At 38.7% G+C, this 22183-nt stretch overlaps 1 protein-coding gene across 1 annotated transcript in view; it reads right to left on the bottom strand.

Moving 5' to 3' along the window:
* TBK1 (TANK binding kinase 1) overlaps positions 1-21203 on the bottom strand; it is a 43072-nt gene extending 21869 nt beyond the window's left edge. The window contains exons 1-7 of the mRNA XM_065934711.1: positions 21111-21203; positions 18591-18708; positions 14403-14543; positions 11437-11566; positions 9257-9438; positions 4141-4301; positions 987-1097 (exon numbers count right to left, since the gene is read on the bottom strand). Of these exons, the coding sequence (XP_065790783.1) occupies positions 987-1097; positions 4141-4301; positions 9257-9438; positions 11437-11566; positions 14403-14543; positions 18591-18677 (812 nt within the window). The 5' untranslated portion in view covers positions 18678-18708; positions 21111-21203. The remainder of the gene's footprint in view (positions 1-986; positions 1098-4140; positions 4302-9256; positions 9439-11436; positions 11567-14402; positions 14544-18590; positions 18709-21110) is intronic.
* Between the last annotated feature and the right edge of the window lie 980 nt (positions 21204-22183).

Here is a 22183-nt window from a genome sequence, read left to right on the forward strand (position 1 = left end):
ATTATAAATGTACAGTCTAAATAAATATTTTGAATAAACATATTTATTTACTTATATCACAGATATTAATACATAAAATTATAGGACATATTTCATTAACTTGTGGTATATGTATTATAAACGTACAGTCTAAATAAATATTTTGAATAAACATATTTATTTACTTATATGTTGAAAGTAATACAAAAAGCACCCACAGATTTTAAAAGGCATTAAACCAATAAAACATAACCTATATATGTTCACTTGTGGATTATACAATCCCCACACTCAAGAAAAATGGAAAGTAATTCAGTAATTACAAATTCTAAATACTGATGATTGCCTTGGCTTTACTTCCAGAGTAAAACCTAAAATAATTTACTCCCAAATTAGCACAACTTTGTAAATCAAATATACGTCAATAAAAAAAGATATACAACAGAAAAAAAATTTACTCTCTACTTTTAATTTCCTTTACCTTAAATCTCTCTCTGTGATAACAGGATTCATGTATAATTTGAGTTCTGGCTGCTATATTAAGACCCATATGAACTTTTGAAATGCTGGAAAAAGCAGTAGAAAACTGTTATTTCTCACCTTTTGAATAATATGATTACTTTTTGAAAATGAGGGTAATATTAGACTTCTTCAATGTTTGTTTCTTAGAACTCTAGTTATTCCTATCTGTACCACTATCTGTGCTCTGCTATAATGAAGGTCAGCACAAGAGACACCAAAGTCCCAAGCTGGACACAATTCTAAGATAAGTGATTAGCAATCTGAAGAATGTATGTATGCTCTATGTCTTAAAAGAGATCTGGCAAAATTATTTACATAGACCCAAATCAATCTTTACATTGCCACAAAGACGAAAATTACAAATCAAGGCATGCTTTAATAACACCTACTGAAAAATTAAGAACAAAACTACACTTAAGTATTGGTGACTTTAATCAACAAAGGTCCCAACACCAAAAAGAACAGGGTACATATGCTACACTTACCGAGAAAGACTACAAGAAACAGGCATGTCTCCACTCCAGTCAATTGGTCCATTTTCTGCTTTCTGTACTCCAGATATTGCACCAGAAGGCTTTCCAGTAATTATTTTATACCTTGGGAGGAATAAAAGTAGATTAAAATAAGCAGCTTGTTACTGCATATCCTATCAAAGGGCTCTGCAAAAATATTTCCTCAGTTGCACCTACAATTATCTACTATACAAAACTTTGTGACTGATGTTCACAGGATCCATAAAACAATCAAAATACTTTGAATCTGACTGACTGAAGTAGAATTGTGGCTGTACGATTATTTTACATAGGCCATAATTAATTTTCATTTGGGCTCTCAGACTGCCATATAACAGCATCTTGATGTCCACAACAAAAATATTCATTTTTCCATCTGAAAAAATTGAGCAAACACAAAAAAAGTTATGTTACAGAATGTCTCTAGACCATAAAAAAGCATCTCATCACTCTTACCCACATTATCCAAAGGCACAGTCAACTGGACCATGAAATTACTATAGAATAAACAATAGCTTTCTTTAAAAAAAAAAAAAAGATAAAACTATACATAGCACAGTATCAGAAAGTTTTTGCATATTGAGAAAATATACATACATGACAGGATTAGATGCGTGTACCAAAATTAAAAGCCAAGCTTAATCTGTTTCTTGATGATGGTGATAAAAATAAAGACAAATTCAAGAAAGAGATGAATGAAGAAGTGAAAGAATACTAATAATGATGGAGGCGGGGCAATAAAAGCAGCTTTACAAGTGTCAGCCCTTTCTAAAACAAAACTTGAAACTAGGAGAGAAATAAGAGGTTCATGCCTTCAAGATGAAAATGTAAATCATAACACATCAGAATCTTATATAAGTTTATAGATAGTATTTCTGACATAATTTTTCGATTTGTTTAATGGCTACATAAATGTGCTCTGAGCAGATTAACAAACTATTTAAAAAAGTAAAAGAAACCAGAACAGCTGATCTGAGCTGCTTGCTGCTTCTTCAGTAGAGGCAGCCAGGATTTGTGCACTAAGAGATTTTTCAAAGAAGGAAATTAATGTGAAAAATATAAGTTGCATTCATGTGAGAAGGATCAGATTGTGGAGAAATAAGTAGAAATACGTGACATTAATGCAAGAAGAGAAGTGAATAGAATGAATGGCAGAATTCTTAATTAAGGTAATGCTTATAAACTCTTGAAAAAACTTATTTTGTTAAGATACATATCTAAATACATTTATTAATATGTAAATAAGATTCTGAGGGATCAATACTCCTATAATGTGAGATGAATACATTACTCAATAGTCAAGCACAACAATCCTTATTATTTCTTTTTTTTTTTTTTAGTTCTACCACTTTATTGCTACCAACCCATCTCCCTCCACCCTCATGCACACATGCTCAGTCATGTAACCCTATGGACTGCAGCCCGCCAGGCTCCTCTGTCCATGGACTTTTCCAGGCAAGAATACTGGAGTGGGTTGCCATTTCCTTCTCCATCCTTATTATTTCTTAAAGCACTTCTGAACAGTCATTAGCATCAATGTTCATAAACAGTTTAGTTTCTGTGCAAACAAAGAAAAAAATTCTTCCAATGGTATTATCTGTCTATATGGTGGGCAGATAAAAACATCAGGTATTCCCACTTGTTTATGAGTCATGTTTCCTTTATTACAGAGCACCACACTTCTATTTAACCCATTCTCAGTGCAGCGATGCGTGCTGATACTGCTTTAAAACGCCTATGACAGCAAAGCATGATTAACTGTTGGGCGCACTTTATGTTTAATGAGGAAAGACAGTAACTGACTCTCAGCCTTCATTAATGAAGAGATTTTATAAAAAGGACACTGCTGTAAAGTGGGTTCAAGATGATGCTATACCAAAATCAGTACACTAATAGATAACTTCTTCCCACAAATATGTATGCTCTCCTTGCTGGAAAACATTTAGATACTCAGGTTTCAGCAAAAGTCATGGTATCAGTTGAACTAGTTTTACCTCCTCAAACAAACAAAAGAAAAAATACGCTTCTCCTAACTTTCTGAGATGAGATTAAAGATTGTATGTTTACATTTGTGATTATTACTTATAAAGTGTTAGTCAGTCATGTCCGACTCTTTGTGACCCCATGGACTGTAGCCCACCAGACTCCCCTGTCCATGGAATTTTTCAGGCAAGAGCACTGGAGTGGGTGGCCATTTCCTCCTCCAGGGAATTTTCCCCACACAGGGACTGAATCTGGGTCTCCTCATTGCAGGCAGATCCTTTCCATCTGAGCCACCAGGGAAGTCCCACTTATAAAAGGCGGGGTCAAATATATAAAGATCTGAGATCTAAAAAAACAGCTGAACACGTTAAGGCTGTCAAGTGAGTTACCTCACTGAACTGAACAACATTCATAACCTCACCTTATAGTTTTATGTGTACAGAGGTTGGTATTTCCCATGAGGCAAGGTCAACCACTAACTTCTTTCAAAACAGAAAGATGTGTGGTCAATGTACAGATGAGTTTTATAATAAATTTCACATCTAACAACCCATCCCTCTTTTCTTCCATTATTTGGTTTATAACAGTGACTTCATACATAGTAATTATTTCCTAGTAACTATGGCAGTTGCATAAATGTATAATGTACTAGTAAAATGCATTCAGCAAAATGTTTTCGACTGAAACAGCAACACTAGAAAAATATTACATTAAATGTTATTTTTCAAAAGGTTAAAGAAATCAGGTCAGTTCATATTTCTTTTTGATCCACTAATGGTTCTATTACTTCATGAAAGTACTTTTTTATTTTTTTAGTTATATGGAGGGAAAAAACTAATAAGCACACAAAAAGAACTAAATAGTGCTGAAATAAATTTCAGAAGGCACAATATTTTTAATATGGACCAAAGACTGGATGGACCAAATTTGGATGCCATTTATACTTTGTACGTAAGATAGTTAAACACAGTATGAAACATTATCTCTACGCATTTTATAAGGTTGTACTCTTACTAAAAAATCAAATAGTTTAAAATATCAGAAATGATGGCTAGATCAATATTCAGTAGTGTACCTGATGAAATAAAGATAGATACACATTGAAAAAAAATTATTTCTAATTTTAGATGGAGAAATCACTTACATCACTTCCTTATTCCTACGTGGCCCTTCAAATGGTCTAAATGGCAGTGATCCAGTAGCTGCGTGGTAAAATGTTACCCCAATGCTCCAAAGATCCACAGTTGCTCCGTATTTCTTCTGATGATCTTTTCTTAGCACTGCTCTCTCATACATATCAGGATGCTTTAAAAAGAAAAGAAAAAGCTACTAACTTGTATTCTATGAAATACACTACACAAAAATGGGTATTCAATAATGTCTGCAAATTCTATTTTCCTAATAATTTTACTTTTCCAATCTGAAAAGACCATTTCATATCTTCCTCTCTCTCCTCAAACCTTCAACACCACCTCCTTCGACCCTCAGTTTTGATGACCTCACTTCATACTACAGTGAGAAAATGGAAGCAGAGATTAACTCTCCTTTGTATCCTTTACCAAAAGCCAACCTACCTGAATCTGTGTTCAGAACCAGTTACAATGGGACGGCTCTTATCAAAGGCTTAACTTTCCCACCTGTGATGTACCAAGTTGCTTCAGTCGTGTCTCTCTGCACTCCCGTGGACTGCAGACCTCCAGGTTCCTCTGTGCATGGGATTCTCCAGTCAAGAATTCTGGAGTGGGTTGCCATTTCCTTCTCCAGGGGATCTTCCCAATCCAGGGATTACACCTGCTTCTCTTATGTCTCTTGCACCGGCAGGCAGGTTGTCTACCACTAGCGCCACATCTGTGCTGTGGGGCCCATCATATCATCTCACCAATTCTAGAAATCATTTCCTGAAACTACCCTTTTAATTTTATGCATCATTTCCCCCCTTTCTATTGGCTCATTTCTTTCAACTTACACACATGCTTTCATATCTCCCATTAAAAAAGCCCCTAAATTGACCTTACAATCACTTTGACCTATCATTCAATTTTCTGCTTCCCTCCATAGCAAAACTCAAAACAGCCATCCACACTTAACAACTGCCTTATTTTTTCATCTCCCATTCAGGCCTATGGCATTAAGTGTTACCTATATCCTTTAACTTTCCAAACCATTTCTTGTCCTGAGTTCTGGATTCACATAGCTTACTGTTTTCTCAAATGTCTAACAGGTAGCTTAAACTTAAGGTATCAAAAACAGACTCCTGGTCTTCTGACTCAAACCTGTTTCCTTCTAATCGTTACCCTTTAAGTAAATGGTTTCATCATCTACCCAGTTGCTCATATCCAAAACATATCAGGCAGCCTCAATTCCTTTCCCTCATACCATGCAACCCATGTGAGCAAGTCATAAGGGCTCTGAGATGAAAACTAGTTTTCTAGAATGAATTCGGAGGACTAGCCTGATTGGGTATGTTGGAGGATACAGCAACTCAACTAAGTAGCTGGTCTGATGTTCACCACACGGTCCTTAAGCACAGAAGACACTACCATACAGCTGTGAAGAACGATGGAATTTATAGGGCATGGCTTAGGAGCTTACAGGTCCAGACAGAGACTCTTATGGACATTAAGCTCTGCAAAGGACAGCCAGGGGTCATACATGCTTAGCCTCCGTGACACTGTCTTTATGTAAATTATGTGCTTTAACGCCAAGGTTTTTGGTAGATAAACCTATCAGAGTGTACTCTGGACCAGAGCAGAGTCATCTCCCAAATGATCCCAAACTAAAACAATGCCTTATGACACTGTGGTATACGGCAGTGGCCCAATGGACTGGGAACCAACACAGATAACAGTGCTGGGAGGGTGTCTCTACTGTAAATGATGCAGTTTATGAATTCATCTCTCAAAGGGTCACAAGCACTGGATTATTTCTGGGGGGAGGGATGGGACTTTTTTGGGAAATACATTTTAATGAGGAATCAGAAGAGGTGACAAGCCTGAGGGGCTTAAGACGTGTGTCCAAACATGGCTACCAGATGCACAGGGTCTGAGTGGTTTTGCGGATTCTGTGGCATAGTACGTAAGGCATTATTGTCTAAAGAGGCATGAGCCAGACCTCTGTCCTAGCAGAAGGTTCTTACTTTATCAATGGCACTGTGAAGAGGCCAAGAGTACCTGGACATGCCTGATATCTCCAAAGAACATGAGGCCGCCAACCTGGGAAGAGCAGATACAGCGATTCTAGAAGACAAAGCAGGACCTCCTCAACAGGTGCACTAACATACCCCCTAAATAGTGCAGCTGGAAGGCCTTCCCTAGGCTGAGAATGATTAGCTGAGAATGGCCTGATGCATGCTGGTCTGACATATCTGGGCCCACAGGCTCTCTCCTGAACGTGCTACTTATATTTGCATAGGGATTAGTATTACTGCTCCCGGGCCCCTGCATCTGGGACAGGAGCTTAAGGACAAACCTACTGTAAGTTCTCAGGTTAAATCGGGTTGGCCAGAAAGTTCCTTTGAGTTTTCCTGCACTATCTTATGGAAAAACCCCAATGAACTTTTTGGGTAATTCATATTAAGAAAGCCATCATACTAAAAACAGAAGAAGAAAAAATGCTGGTGCTTCCTTTGGTCTTCAACACATAAAAAAGAGAAGATTCAACATCTGGTCCAGGAATTCCAAAATGAGGAGAGCTTTCATTTAAATACAGAAATATTTCTCGACTACTGAGTTTCATAACTGCTGGTGTAATTTATTAGAAAATAGAGTTGGGAATAACCTGAAATAGGAAAACAGACTACAGTAAAATTTCAGCCAAGAGAACAGCATGGACTTGGAAGTTTATTTATTTAATGTGTGTTCTTTCCATTTTACTAATCTGTTAGTAGTGGAGGCTAAATTGTGGTCTTTGGAGACTATGAGAAAGCTGACAGTCGGTAAGAGGGATCACCCTCACAAAGGCTAGTATGGTACTGCCGTTGTTTCTTTCGATCACCACAGTCATTGAGAAGGGCTACTGGAATTTAGTGGGCAGAGACCAGAGATGAGAGACATCCTGCTGAAAACGAAACAGCTCTGAAAAAGAAGCTTCTGACTTTCTGCACGACTTTTAAATATCCTGCCAGATATTTGTGCACCTAAGAAGTCTGTTTATAATGATCTCACTTCATTTTATATGTAAACAGTGTATTTTTGAATATAAAGTAAACAGTATTTTTGTAGCTATAGGAATGCAGTATACATAAATCTACTTTGTTAAGTTAGAAACTTTATCAGGAATTCTTCAGTGCTTTGGAAAATGATGTCAGTAACAACACAAGACTTATGGTATATGACTCACCAATTCAATATACAGGTTATCACTGCACTGGAGGCAACGTTATACACAGGTCAGCACCTAATTATTTCAGTTGTTTGCTAGTGAAATTGACAGGAAACTTTTACATACTAAACATCTATGATTTTATTATATTTCCCTTTATATTATCATTAAGATACTATGCTCTTCCTTTAATTAGGTATGCTGGTTGATTATATTATCTAAGAATTCCATTTCAAGATACTGAAAAGAATATTGTAAAACATTTATTATTAACAGGGGGTGATCATACAGGGTAGAAACCACTAGTCCGTATGCTCTGGTTGGCTTCTGCTTACTTCTTCAATTCTTATCACCTGCCTTTTCACTCACTAAGTCCAGCTATTCTGTCATCCTTTCTGTTTCTCAAACATCTAAGGTCATTTCTGTTTTTAGGCCTTTGTTCAGTTCAATTCAGTCACTCAGTCATGTCAGACTCTTTGCGACCCCGTGAACCGCAGCACGCTAGGCCTCCCTGTCCATCACCAACTCCCGGAGTTTACTCAAACTCATGTCCACCGAGTTGGTGATGCCGTCCAGTCATCTCATCCTCTGTCGTCCCCTTCTGCTCCTGCCCCCAAGCTTTCCTTTGTAGTTGCTTGTAATGCTCCTTTCTCCCCAAATCTTTGCATGACTTGCTTGTTTTCATCATTAAAGAATCAGTTGACTTAAGAGTGAAAGGAAGCTTTCCCTAGCTATCTTTCTTCTGCTTTGTTACCTTATTGTCTTTCCAACACTTTAATTATCTGAATTTATCTTATTTACTTGTCTACTGTCCTCACTAGACTGAGGGTTCCATAGGAGCAGAAATCATGTATTTCTGGTCCACCAAAGAAGTCTCAATTCCTACAACAATGCTTGGTACATAGATAGCTGTTGGATGAATATAACCCGTTTTTAGGTGTGTGTGGGTTTTTTTTTACCACACTGCACAGCAGGATCTTAATTCCCTAACTAGGGACTAAATCTGTGCCCCCACACTCTAAGTGTGAAGTCTTAACCACTAGACTGTCAGAGAAGTCCCCATATTTAAGTACTCTTAATAAAAGATTATCCAAATACAACTGCAGATTAATTAGTGGTTTCATATTGATAGGACAAGTTAAGATACCTTAATTCATGCCAGGGTTAGAATAATCTGAATAAAGCTATAGGGGCACCTTGACTTCATTCAAATTATAAAATTACAACCACAGAATCCAACTGGAAAAAAAGTCACAGAATTTAAGACTTCTAAAATAAAACTCAGAGCCATAACCAATCAGTGACAGCTATATATTATAAACTTTCTGATTACATGTTAAATGTACTTATTTTTAAGTGCCTTTCTTAAAAGTTTCAAATGTTTACTAACTTCACACAAACACATCTATATAAACTGTTTCAACCATGGAGCTTTTCTAGTTTTCTAGTATTTCAAGTTAGATCTTTTAGAGGCATTTCATTTTTTGTGTGTGTTTCTAACAATGGTTCTTTTCATCTTTCAGTAACCAGCCTCCCTGAAGAGAGTCTTCTGCTTCAGAATTATAATGAAGTCTGCTCTACAGGGAACAGTATTATAACAAGCTTGTAAATATATTAACTGCTCTGATCCAAATAAGGAAGTCTTTACTAGCTAGATGCTTCTGGAGTGTACAGATAGTTCTTTCTTTTAACAAAGATGCATAACATTAGTAAAATTATTTAAGAGTATTATAAAACTTACAAGAATTTTTTTAACAGAAAGCAACACCCTTAGAAGCCAATATCTAATTCCACATTACATACCATATTCATTAGAATAGAAAATTAAATTTTTGCCATAAGAGTTAAGACATTTTATAGAGTGATCTGGTTGATCAACTACCCATATTTATAATATATCCAGCTTCTTAAAATAAAATGATGAGTGACGCATGACTTACCAAATATTCTTCTGTGCCATACAGAGAAACAAACTGCTCATCATCTTCTAGTTCTCTAGCTGCACCAAAATCTGTGAGTTTGTACACAGACTGTCCGTCTTCCCCTATCACACGCATGATATTTCCTGGCTTGATATCACGGTGAACTATGCCATTCTCTCGGAGATGATTCATTCCACCCACTTCAACAATAAATATAAAACAAAGGAAATCATAAGTGGTATGTGTGTGTGCATCAGATTCACTAATGAACATTAATTCATTCTTATTCACTCAATGTAAGTTTTTACATAAGTTGGTCCAGTCATTTTAATCAAAGAAGTAATAGATTATACTTAAGATTTTGTATTTCATGCTTGAGTAATGAGAAATTTTAGAAGGACAGGGATCAATATGGTCTAAGGAAGAGTCTCTCTTAAATACTGTCAAGAAAATGGAACACAATGATCCTAAGCCTATGACTTCCTGATTACTTTTTGTTATATACCTGTGGGCCATCTACCTAAACCCAAGAATACAGATTCCCAAGAAAAATAATCTTTAACCATAATTTAAATTTTTACTTTGGGGAAAAAATTCCACAAAATAGTAAACTGAACTCAATACACAATATAGTAAAAAAAAAAAAAACATTAATAGCAACTGCTGAAATTAAGCTGTTTGGGCTAACTGACATGCAGTGTCAAAGAATGATAGTCTGAACCATTTGTGTGACAGCTGATAGGTGAATGTCCAAGCATGACATATAAACATAAGTTTAAAGATATCAACATTCAATTACGGAAACTCAGGACTACCAGTGTACTTAGGAAGGGGTCAGTTATCTGCCTCTTCTATGTGACTTCACAGGCTGTAGCACATACGGCTTCTCTTTCATTTTACCCTCACCTATGTAGTCTCTACAGCTTCCAGTATCAATTTCAAGAATTCCCACTAACGTCATACTTCGTAACACTGGGCTTCTCCTATTCTTCAAATAATGATTCATTTCTTTCCAAGAAGATATTATTCCCTGTGACTGCCATATCCTTTTTTTTTAATAACAGGTTTACTGAGATAAAATTCACATATCATAAAACTCATTTTTTTAAAGTATACAATTCAGCAGTTTTTAGTACAGAGCCACAGAGTATACAAACCATCACCACCAATCTCAGAACAGTTCCATTATACAAAAAGAACCCCTGTATTTATTAGCAGTCACTCCTTGGCTCCACTCTCCTCTCAGGGCCTTGACTACCATTACTCTGCTTTCTGTCGCTAGGGATCTGCCTATTCTGAACATTTCACATAAATGAAATCATACAAATATTGTTGCCTTTTGTGTCTGGGGTTTTTCACTAAGCATAATTTTTCAAGGTGCATCCATGTTACAGCATGTATCACTACTTCATTCTTGTTACAAACAAATAATACTCCACTGTAGGTACCCCATTTATCTATTCACCCGTTGGTGAATACTGGGCTTCCTTTTTTTGTTGTTGCCATTATTATAAATACTGGTATACAAGGTTTTGTGTGGAAATATTTTAAATTCTTTTAGATAAACACCTAGTAATGGAATTGATAAGTCATATAGTAATTGTTTAACTTTTTGAAGAACTGTCAGTCTACTGTACAAAGTGCCTGCACTTTTTTTTTGCATGCACTTTTTTTTGTAATACCACCAATAGTATATGAGGGTTTCAATTTCTCTATATCCTTACCAACACTTGTTTTGTCTTTTTGATGTTAGCCATCCTAGTGGGTATGCAGTGGCATCTCTTTACGGTTTTGATCTGCATTTCGCTAATGCCTAATGATCTTTTTATATATTAGTTGGGGACCTGCATATCTTCTTTGGAGAAATGTCTACCAAATCCTTTACTAATTTTTAAATCGGGTTGTCTCTTTGTTGTTGACTTGTTGGGATAAAAATTCCTTATCAGACATCTGATTTGCAAATATTTTCTCTCCTTCTACGAGTTGTCTTTTTACTTGACGCTTCCTTCGGACACATACAAGTTAACGATAAAATTTATCTACTTTTTCCTTATTGTACTTGTGCTTTTGATATCATATCTAAGAAAGCACTCCATAAAGGTCTTTAGCTTTGAATATAAGAAATTTATGTTTAAAAATTCTTATGTCATTAAATTATATTTACACACATATATAATCATATAAACAAATAAACATACCCACATCTCGCAAAACAATCAGAAACTCAGACTCTGGTAGTCCGTAAGCATTAGATGGTTCTTCTAAAACAGTGTATAAACTTCCACATGGACAGAATTCCATAATAAGTACTTTATGTCTTGTTGTTGTCTGGGAAAAAAAATCACTGACATTGACTCAATCTAAAAAATAAATTTTTAATATATGCCAATACTCATCTGGTTTCATTTAAAAGTTGGATTTGCTACAATAATGAAGGTACTTTGAACTGCTTTTTACCTAGGGTTTGTTAAATATTTGTTGACTGTACAGATGAGAGTTAACATTTTTCAAAATTAACATTAAAATTAGATTTGTTTTTAAAGACAAACCACAGTAAAAGCTGGCTAAATCTAATTAGAAAATCACTGCTACAATGTTATAATGGATTTTTCAAAATTGTTTAATTTCTAACACATAATAGTACATTTAGGATATTAGTTTTGTAATGAAACTCTTAAAACACTTGAATTCTTCTTGTGACAAACACTTTCACTGCTTTTACTTCAAAGAATGGAGTTTCAGCGTTTTTTTTTTTGGCAGTACAATGTGGCATGTGGGATCTTAGTTTGCCGATCAGGGACTCAACCTGTGCTCCATGCAATGGAAGCCCAGAGCCCTAACCACTGGACTGCTGGAGAGTTCCCAGAGTTTTAGCCTTAAAAACAAATAGGTAGAATAACTGAGTGGTCCCCTTGGAGCGAAGTTCTAGTTAGCTCAGGAATCTGAGCTGCTAATCTGTTTTAAACCATGATTTTAATGTACCATTGATTATAAGATACACCATCAATTTAACAATAGCTTTATAGAGGAATAAAAGAAGTATTACCAAATTACAATACACATTGATTATAAGGCCCATTTCAGAAACTTGAAAATGTGATTGAGTCTTAAATACAGTAGTCATTATCATTTTTTACTCTTTCTTCCTTTTATAATTTTTTTCTATATATCCCCAAAATAAATCTATAAAATATATTAAAAACTTCTTTACTATTGGGTGGTATGAAAGAAGTAATTTTAAAAGAAAAAAACTGTTGCTTTTAAATAATGAAATAACTTGAGTTTTGAGGAGTTGAAAATTTGAGAAATACCTCTAATTTCATCACCAAGATAACTATGTTTATATTTGGTGTGTTTCCTTTCAGTCTTTTTTCTATGTAATGAATCACATTATAGACACGTAACACTTTGTATACCATACTATATTTATCAAGATCATACTGCATAAATATTTTTAATACTGATTTTCTCACAAAACATTATATGTAAGCATGCTCCCAGGTGATGAAATTTTGTTAAATATTTCTTTTTATTACTGCTTAACCACTGTGCAGTACAGAATTAATTTTAGCCAGAGAGGTCTAGCACTTGCCCTTGGCTACTAGGAGCTGATTCAATAGACCTCTAGAATGTCCTATCTGCTAAAAGTGTCTCTGTCCGGGGGTTTTGGCCAAGTGGCAGTCTAAAAATGTGATTTATGATGGGGATCTTAGGACGTGCACTTCCGTTTCGACTTCCCGAGGCTGAGGAATCAGCCAGAACCCACAGGAAGGGCTGGAGACAACTCTGGCCATGCAGACAGTATGTGATCGAGCCTCAGTAAAAACTGCACACCAAAGGCGTGGGTAAGCTTCCAGGGCTGACAATGCTCTGCGCGTACTGTCACAGCGAGCATCAGTGCCAGGAGGATAAGGTATCCTTGTGGAAAGGAAGATTTGTGTTCGGAACCCTCGTATATTCTGTCCTATGGCCCTATGGATCTCTTCCTCTGCTTAGTTCTAATTTATAACCTTCTGCTTTGCTATGATACTAACTTGTAAGTAGAGTCGACCCTTGAACAAAGCAGGGGTTAAGGGTGCTGCCCTTCCATGCATTCGAAAATCTACATGTAACTACAGTCACCCCCCTGTATCTGTGGTTCCGTATCTGCAGATTCAACCAATCTCAGATTATGTAGTACTATAGTTCATATTTAGTGGAAAAAAATTCACAGTATTATTGGTGGACCCGTGCAGTTCGAGGGCCCACTGTATAGCGCTTTCCTGAGTGCTGTGAGTCATTCAGCATTCGAGTAAATTACCAAATCTGAGGGCAGTCATGGGAAGCTCCAAATCTGTAGCCAGCTGGTCTTAAGGGAAGATGGCCCTGAGGACTCCTGAGCTTGCAGCTCATGTCTGAATGAGCAGTCTGATGAGGACTTCTCCAACTGCAGTTTGCGAAACTCCTCTGTGGCTCGTCTAAGAAGTCTTGAACAGACTTGGTAGTTCAGAGGGCTATGCTTTTAATCTTCAGTATAGCTAACTCTGGGTAACAATCCATCAAACATTCTAACTTATTTAACCATTCTTTATTATAAATAGGACAGCAACGAACATCTTTGTGCATAAAATTATAGTTTACATTTCTGATTACTTTCTAAGAAGTAATCACTAAAAATGAAATCACTGATAGAAGGAGTATAAACTGCCAAATTGGTTTTCAAAAGGTGTGATTTGATTACCCATACTAATGAGATTTCTATTTTTCTAATAACATTTTTATTTTCACTGTTTCCCACTAAAACCAATTCTGTCTTTGACAATTGGATTCATATATCACTCTCTGGATTCCTCAGATTTTTATTCTTTATAAAGCCTTCCTTACATTGTTTGATATTCTCTTTATGTAATTATGTCAATTTAACTTCACTTAGCTTTTGCTTTCAGTAATAATACTGGTAACCACATTGTATATTCTTTTATTACTTATACTACTTTTTCTGATTCCATGAGTTTCCATTGTTATATATCTGTTTTTGAGAATAATTAGCTGATTGTATGAGTCCTAATTTTCAGCATTAAAAAAAACCCACTCTTTATAAAACAATTTTTATGTCAGATTATTTCTCCTGAATTGTATTAACAACAATAAACATGACAGGATTAACTAAAGCTTGACGACTTACCTCCTCTTCAATAGCAAATAATTTGACAATGTTTTTGTGATTGAGTTTTTTTAACACTTCAAATTCTCTCATTTGAACATCCACTGGACGAAGGAAGCTTATGTTATTAAATACTTTGATAGCAAATAAGTCACCAGTTTTCTAAGAAAAGGAGAGAAAGCTTTTATTTACTTATAATATAAAGAAAATAAAAAAGGTAGCATTAGAACTAGATACAGCAATTTATTTTTTTTTGTAGAACACCCTGAATATTTTTAAGCATTGGTAGTTTGCACTAGGACTCCTGATCTTTTTTTAAAAAAAGTTAAAATACGTCAATCAACTGCTCAATATTTATTTCAAATTGTATGCTTTGGAATGTAGAAAAGGCTACTTTCTTTCATATTATAAATAAAGCTTCCATTGTGATACATGTGGCAAAGACAGTCAACAGTAGTAAAGGTCAACATGTATTTTGAATGAGAAATGGAAAGTGAAATTCACAAGGTTTCTCTGGGAACTAATCATTTTAAACTAATCAAAGCAGGAAGAGAAAGATTACAGATTATATTCCACATATGAAATTTTTAGTAAGAATCTCAAAGTAAGGCAATTAGCTTTTAAGATTCCCTAGCTGGATAAAATGTGTACGCATGTGCATGTGGAAGTAGAGGAGTTGAAAGAGTAAGGTTAGAGCAGACCCTTCTTGCTGGACTGCTCCATGGCTGCTGCTGGGAGCTTTCTGCAACTTCACCTAGATGACTAGGGCAGCTTGCTGCTTCCCACATCATTTCCGAAGGATCAAAGACATTTCCTTTCCTCCACCAAAGCAGCTGCAGTAGCCCAACTCTCACTCTCCCAGGGCACACGGAAGTACATCAAACACAGAATTACAAAGCACAGCCGAAACTGGGAAGGTATCTTAGAAGTACAAAACACATGCTTCATTCCAGGTAAACATCACATTCTCACGTTCTTCACAGAATTAACCTTAAAGGCTCTCCTGCAGACCCTCTCACGTCTTTCCAATCGCTCAGGCCAGATTCTCTGAGTTTAACCTTACTTTTCCCACAACCCAAGGCTGAACCCGCCTAGAGTTAGTGGAAAGCTCGTTTCCTCTATGAGCCTGGGGTTCAAGCATGCCTTAAGTAAAGCTTTCTCGTGGCTGTCTTTGAGGACCCTGCGCTTTTCCTGCTTTGAAGCCCTCTCTATAGCTTCTCACACAGATTAACCACCTACAGCTCGTCACCCTCCTCCCCTCACGTTAGAATTTCATGATCTTCTTCTTAAGACCATTTAGCTGTCTCACAAGCTCAGTCTAACTGCACTCTGGACACCATTATCTGTGTGATGAGACCACTCCTCCCTTTCTCCCGTGCTCCCTCCACACCAGATACACGTATATTCTTTACAGAGGAAGAGACCCACTGACTGTTTTCAGACAGAATGAAAATGGAACAATTTAACCAAGGCTCAATCATACTGTTTTACCATTTGATCAGCAGGATAAGAACACTGTCAAATCTATTACCAGCCAAGAGAGATTTTTCTTGAGGACGCTTGTCTTAAGCTTAGCCTGAAATGAGGAGAATCCTAAAAGAGGAGCAAGCAGGGGAAATAACACAGGGCTGCAGTGTATTCACTGTGACCGAGGCCAGTATTTTCCACTCTTCTGTGGTCTACAACATAGCCGTGAGTTCACTGGGACATGTGACACCATGTCCCAGTTTCCCTCTATTCAACTGCACAGTCACCTGTCGGTCACTGTCCTTAAGTCAAAGCACCACGAATACCATCTAGAGACTCACCAGCACACATACATACAACGTGCAGGTCAGCATGTCCTTCCTACAGCTCTCCACCTTTAACTCCACCTAGTTATGACATGCATATACACCCATCCACACATGGGAGAAGCTCCAGGCAACTTAATGAAAAAGAGACAAATTGAGTAGGTAATAAAACTTGGCATGGGGCTTCCCTGGTGACTCAGACAGGAAAGAATCTGCCCGCAATGCAGGAGACCTGCGTTCGATCCCGAAGCTGGGAAGATTCCCTGGAGAAGGGAATGGCTACCCTCTCCAGTATTCTAGCCCGGAGGATCCCACGGATAGAGGAGCCTGGCGGGCTACAGTCCATGGGGTCGCAAAGAGTCAGACACGACTGAGCAACTAACACTTTCACTTTCATATTTTGTACAGGGCTTCCTGGTGGCTCCGTGGTAAAGACTCTACCTGCCAATGCAGGGGACATGAGTTCAATCCCTGGATTGGGAAGATCCCCTGGAGAAGGAAATGGCAACCCACTCCAGTATTCTTGCCTAGGAAATCTCACGGAGAGAGGAGCTTGGTGGGTTACAGTCCATGAGGTCATAAACAGTTGGACACGAATTAGCAACTAATCAATAACAACAACAAATGGTAAACTTAGGGACCTGGTCACTCCCAGCAATAACATAAAAAGGGTTTAGCTAATACAATGAAAGATCCTTAAACAAGCAGTAATTAAGGGCAAGCAGGATTTTGGGGGTATAGTCCTAAACCCTTGAAACTGATGTCACTGAGAACAAATGTGGTTTCTCAAAACACGTTTTGAATACTAAACTAGGTGTTGGCAATATTATAAGTCAATTCTTATGCCTCTCAAATTCTTATTTGAGATTTTTGAACTCTACTGGATAAAGAACATTTTTACTTCCTTTGAAGAACTTCAGGCCATGTTAGGGTAGTCTACTGTACTTTGTCCTCATTCATTCATTTATTCTTTCAGTCATCAAGGATTTATACCACCTACTAAATCTAAGTACTACCATGAAGGACACTGGATATCTACGTAAGGAAAGGCACTGGTCAATAGAGATCTTTACTAGCCTCAGGCACTTTAAATATGCCTTCCTCAGCTCCTGTCACTACTGACTACCTGTCACTCCCTCAGTTTCTAGTTGACGTTCCTTCCAATGCCACCTTGCTGCTAAACCCAAAACTCTTCATGCACAGGAGTTGTACTTTATCTGTGGTTAAAATCACTAGGTCCACTCATAGTGTTTGACATATACCAGATGATTATTAAAGTCTGATAAGTTAATTTGGGTCGCAGGAAGACAGAGGGTCAGATGTGTCTCACTGCTAAAATTCAGTGCTGCCACCCATTTTCTCTTCTTGGCACACTGCACAGAACAAAAACAATTTCGAGGACAGGAATATATCCAAGGCTGATCACTATCAATCTGACCAAGGACCGGAACTTGTGGATAATTCTAGAAATTGGTGGTGAAAAAAAGCTAAAAACGGTATGACACTTCGGATTCACTCCCTAAGATCCACAGAGGAAATAGCACCCGTCTATGAATATTTATTTCACTGTCACAGACAGAACCGACTGGTGGTCTCAGGGCTACAGAAAAATATATAGAAACTCCTCCTTACTAAAGTGTTTTGAGCTCCTGGGCTGAATTCTTAGTGCTGAAAAACAGTGGCTGATTATTTGCAACATAAAAGGATGTTTTTATTTTATTATTTTTCCAGCTTCCTTCCCAGAACAGAAATTTTAATGATTTTAACTTTCTTCATTTTTAAATGACTTTATCTTTCATTTCATTCTCCAGTATAGAAGCTGACACAGAGTCCTTTTGGTTCCTGAATTGCCTCTGGGATTAGCCCTTTTATTCTATTCTGCCTTGCCACTAACACGTTCTGATTACCTCATACCAAGATATAGCCTTTGAAACCTGGGCTCCTTGTTGGTACCTTCACTTCACACCAATCTACTCTGCAGAATGTTGGTTTACTTCAGGGGCAGGACGCCTTACTACAGCAGAGCAGAATCATCCGTGGGTTTCCCTCCAAAGTTCCCATTCTGCTCCTCACCACGCCCCCCTCTCCTGCCTCCTACCCCAAATCACCGATGCACTGAACGGTCAGTGAGCTCACTGTCTACCGCAGGAGGACCAGGTGGAGGAAAGAACCAAAAAAAAGGCCAACATGAATTTTCCCTAGTTCCTTTTTTCATACAACCTTCTGTTTTCTCCTTTCCCCAGCACATGACCTCTGCCACCACCAGGTAGATAACACTGCCTCTGACACAAGCAATACCTTAAATAACCACAAAAACACATACTCTCTTTAGACAAAATAAGCAAACCCACCACGTGTAAGCGTACATCTCAGAAAACTGCACATACAGAGCTTTCACAGAACTCTCCACACCAACCTTATGTCTTCCACGAAAGACATTTGCAGTAGCTCCTTGGCCTAAAATATCAGATAAAAGCCACAGATGATTAGAAGTGCTCTGCATCTCGGTGTAATCAGGCGATCCTCCTGTTATACTAAGAGAAAAGAAAAAAAAATTGCATGCTTGTTTTAAGAGAATAATACATTTAAGAAGCAAATGTTAGCTACTTTTAGTCTCAAGAAAGAGCACCTATAATTTACTGCTAAATTGAAGTGTATAAACAGTCCAATAAAAATCTAACTTTCTAGCAATATTAAAGACTAAAATGCTGCGTGGGCTCTAAAAAACCTTTAACCAATGACATCTTATATGTTTTAGTTTAATTCACTTATTCACAGGGCTGAAAAAAATATCTATTTTCCTTCTAATTTTTTCTCTGTCAATGAAAGTGATATTTACCTCCTTAAAATGTTTTGAAAGATTAATCACTGATGCATCATATTTTAAAGTGTTTTAAATAAAATAAGGTAAAATACAACAGAATATAGGAAAAAGTAACTTTGTTTCTTTCAGGTGCAAGGCAACACTAACAAAAGCAATTGTTGCCACTACATAACACTTTCCTAATTTAAAATTTCATCTACTCAGAGCCTGACAACCAGGATTCAAAGGAGACCTTTCAGTCACAAATTCTGAAATTAACTTAAGGATAGTTTTTCCAACCTCTAAATACATAAATACACACATATGAAGTGTATATTAACAAGTCTTAAAAAATAAGCAGGGGAGACTACGTACGTTTAGAGGCAGAAGTATATGGAAAAATCTCTGTACCTTTTGCTCAATTTTGCAGTGAACTTAAAACTGCTCTAAAAAAATAGTCTATTAAAAAAAAACAATACCCCCACCTTTGTCCTTCAATATTGTAAAGCTGTGTATCTAGAAGGATACTGTGAATATTTGTGCTCCATGATGGAGTAAAAATGAGGTATGCTAAATAGCATAAACATTTGTTCCACCATGCCAATATAAACTTGATGTAATGTCACATTTAATCTTAACATCCTTTCACAGTAAGTTAGAAGTAGATATTCAGGAATGAATTAATGAATGCCAATATTCCAAGTAGGGTTAAGAACACAAAGAATGGGCAGGGTCCAAACTTCAACAATCTTTGATATATTAAGATACACGAATATAATTTTACCCCCATCTAATTCAGATGAATAATTTTATATACAGCAATTTATGGGAAATAAGCAGTAAAAATAAGATTCTGTTTTCAAAATATGGAATACACATTTATCAGCTACCGATATAATAAAATTCTCAAATACCTTTTCAATAGTATCTTCAAGTATTTCTCAAGAATGAAAAGCTTCCCTAATTAATGTAACTTTGCTGCTTGAGCTAACCATAACTGACAAATAATGTCATTAGCTACCTACGTACATCCAATGGGTAATATAAAACACATTGATCAGCTAAGATACGGTGCTCTCTATATGCTGATATTAAACTACAGTGTCACAATGATTGGGGAAATGCCTTTTCAAACTATCTACCAATTACCCCACAACAACAGCTTGCTAAAACATGACTCAGCACACCTAGAAGGTGCTTGCTATATAAATCTTTCCGAAATGTTGACACAATATAAGCAGGCACTCAACAAGTACGAGATTGGTGATCCTGCCTTAAGTCTACTTCCTTTTACCGTCCAAAATGAAAGTTACCATTTGTCCATAGATGAAAACCGGCCTGGTGACGCCGCATATGGACAAAGTTCCAGGATTTCTAAACTCTACCACTACGTGAATCATTTATTAAACAAAATATTCAGCGTTCCACAGCGAAAAAAGCCGGGTTTCGGTTACGCACTGACAATTACTGGGGAGAACTTGTTTTGAGGACACCAATTGAAAACACCTGGGAAACGGACTGGAAAATACACTCAAGTCATTTCCCAAAGGAAACGCTTGGGAATTTGCATTACATGTATGTACATTATAAACGTCTTCGGCTTCCAGCTTCCGGTGAGCCAACCCTTGCTGTTTTCATTAAAACCCTAATGACATGTCTTCTTAGCCATCTGAAAAATCAAAGGACCGCATTCGCGCTCGGGAAGACGGGAGAAAGCAGCCAGTCTAACTCCAAGGGAAAGCGGCATCGATGCGCGCCTGCCCGGGCGGCCAGGGCCCAACCCCGGTAACGGTACATCCTCTTTCTCGGTGCCCAGCGACACCAGACCCGAGAGGGCCGGGTCAAAGGGCCGGCCACGGGCGAGGAGTCCAGGCGCAGCGGACCGGCCCGCGCGACCATTCCGGCCGGCTGCGCACGCCCCGGGCACCCGGGAGGCGGTATCCGCCCAGCCAGGGTCGCGGAGGGCTCGGCCTCGGGTCCCGCTAGGCTCCTCGGGTCGCTCGCCCCGCCTCCGCCCTGACTCAGCACCCCAGTTTCCCACGCGGGCGGGACTGCTTCTCGCGGGCCGTGCCTGGCTCCGCGGCCCGTGCCCCAGGCGTCCGCAGCCCCTCCGCCCGAGCCTGCCCGGCTTACCTCGCCCGGCCTCCGCCGCTCCACCGCCAGCGGGCTCCCGCGGCCTCCCTGCGCCTCAGGCCACTTCCGGCTTCGCAAGCTCGGACAGAGGCCACGTGACCGGCGGCCGGCGCGCGTGCGCGCGTGCGCACTGCCGCCGGACCGGCCTGGGCCTCAGCCTCCGCCGCCGAGGCTGCTCGCGCGGCTGGGTCCGCGACTTTCTGCGACTGGGAACCAGGAGGCTGGGTGGGTGTCTGAGTCCGACCCAGTCCACATCCGCCGCCTGCCTCCCGCTTACTCAGAGGGTAAAGCCGGAGAGCCCTGCGCGGTGAGCGCCAGAATTCAGATTCCCACGCGGCAAATTCTGCCGCGTCCCCCAGTGCAGCGATAGTGGGGCAGACAGATAGGGACCGATGATTACAAACACATAATAATCACAGCTGTGCAGAATACTGACACGTGCGGGGCCATCGCTGCAGGGATAGAGTCGTCCGTCTTTTAAAGTCCACGTTGGCTGCAGGGGAGCCCGATTATCGAGTGTAAACAAGCTCATTTAATTCCCGCTCTTTAGATGGTATTTTGGGCTTCCCTGGTGGCTCAGATGGTAAAGTGTCTACCTGCAACTAGGGAGACGCAGGTTCGATCCCTGGATGGGGAAGATCCCCTAGAGAAGGAAATGACAACCCACTCCAGTACTCTTGCTTTGGAAAATGACAATATTGGAGAATCTAGGGGCTAAAATCACGTGCCCTGCAATATTTGTGCCTCTGAGAGTTCAACCAGCTATCCCCCAGAGATCCCTCTGGCCCACTGACAGCACTGCAGCCTTTCTCAGCTAGAGGCTAAAGAGACTTCTGCTGCTGAGGGATAAATAAAAAATCTGCTGAGGGAAGGAGGAAGGCGGGAGGCCTTCCCAGGTGAGAACTACAGGAGCCCGGAGTGAAAGAAGGAAACTGGCAGAGTGGTTTAAGAGCAGAGGCTCTCGAATGGAGCTGACCTGGATTGCAGTCCCAGCGCTTTTTCCTAAATGCTCATGTGCTGCGGTTCACGGGGTTGCAGAGTCGGACACGACTGAGCGACTAAGATGAGCTGAC

Source organism: Muntiacus reevesi, chromosome 4 (assembly GCF_963930625.1).
Source record: "Muntiacus reevesi chromosome 4, mMunRee1.1, whole genome shotgun sequence".
NCBI classification, from domain to species: domain Eukaryota; kingdom Metazoa; phylum Chordata; class Mammalia; order Artiodactyla; family Cervidae; genus Muntiacus; species Muntiacus reevesi.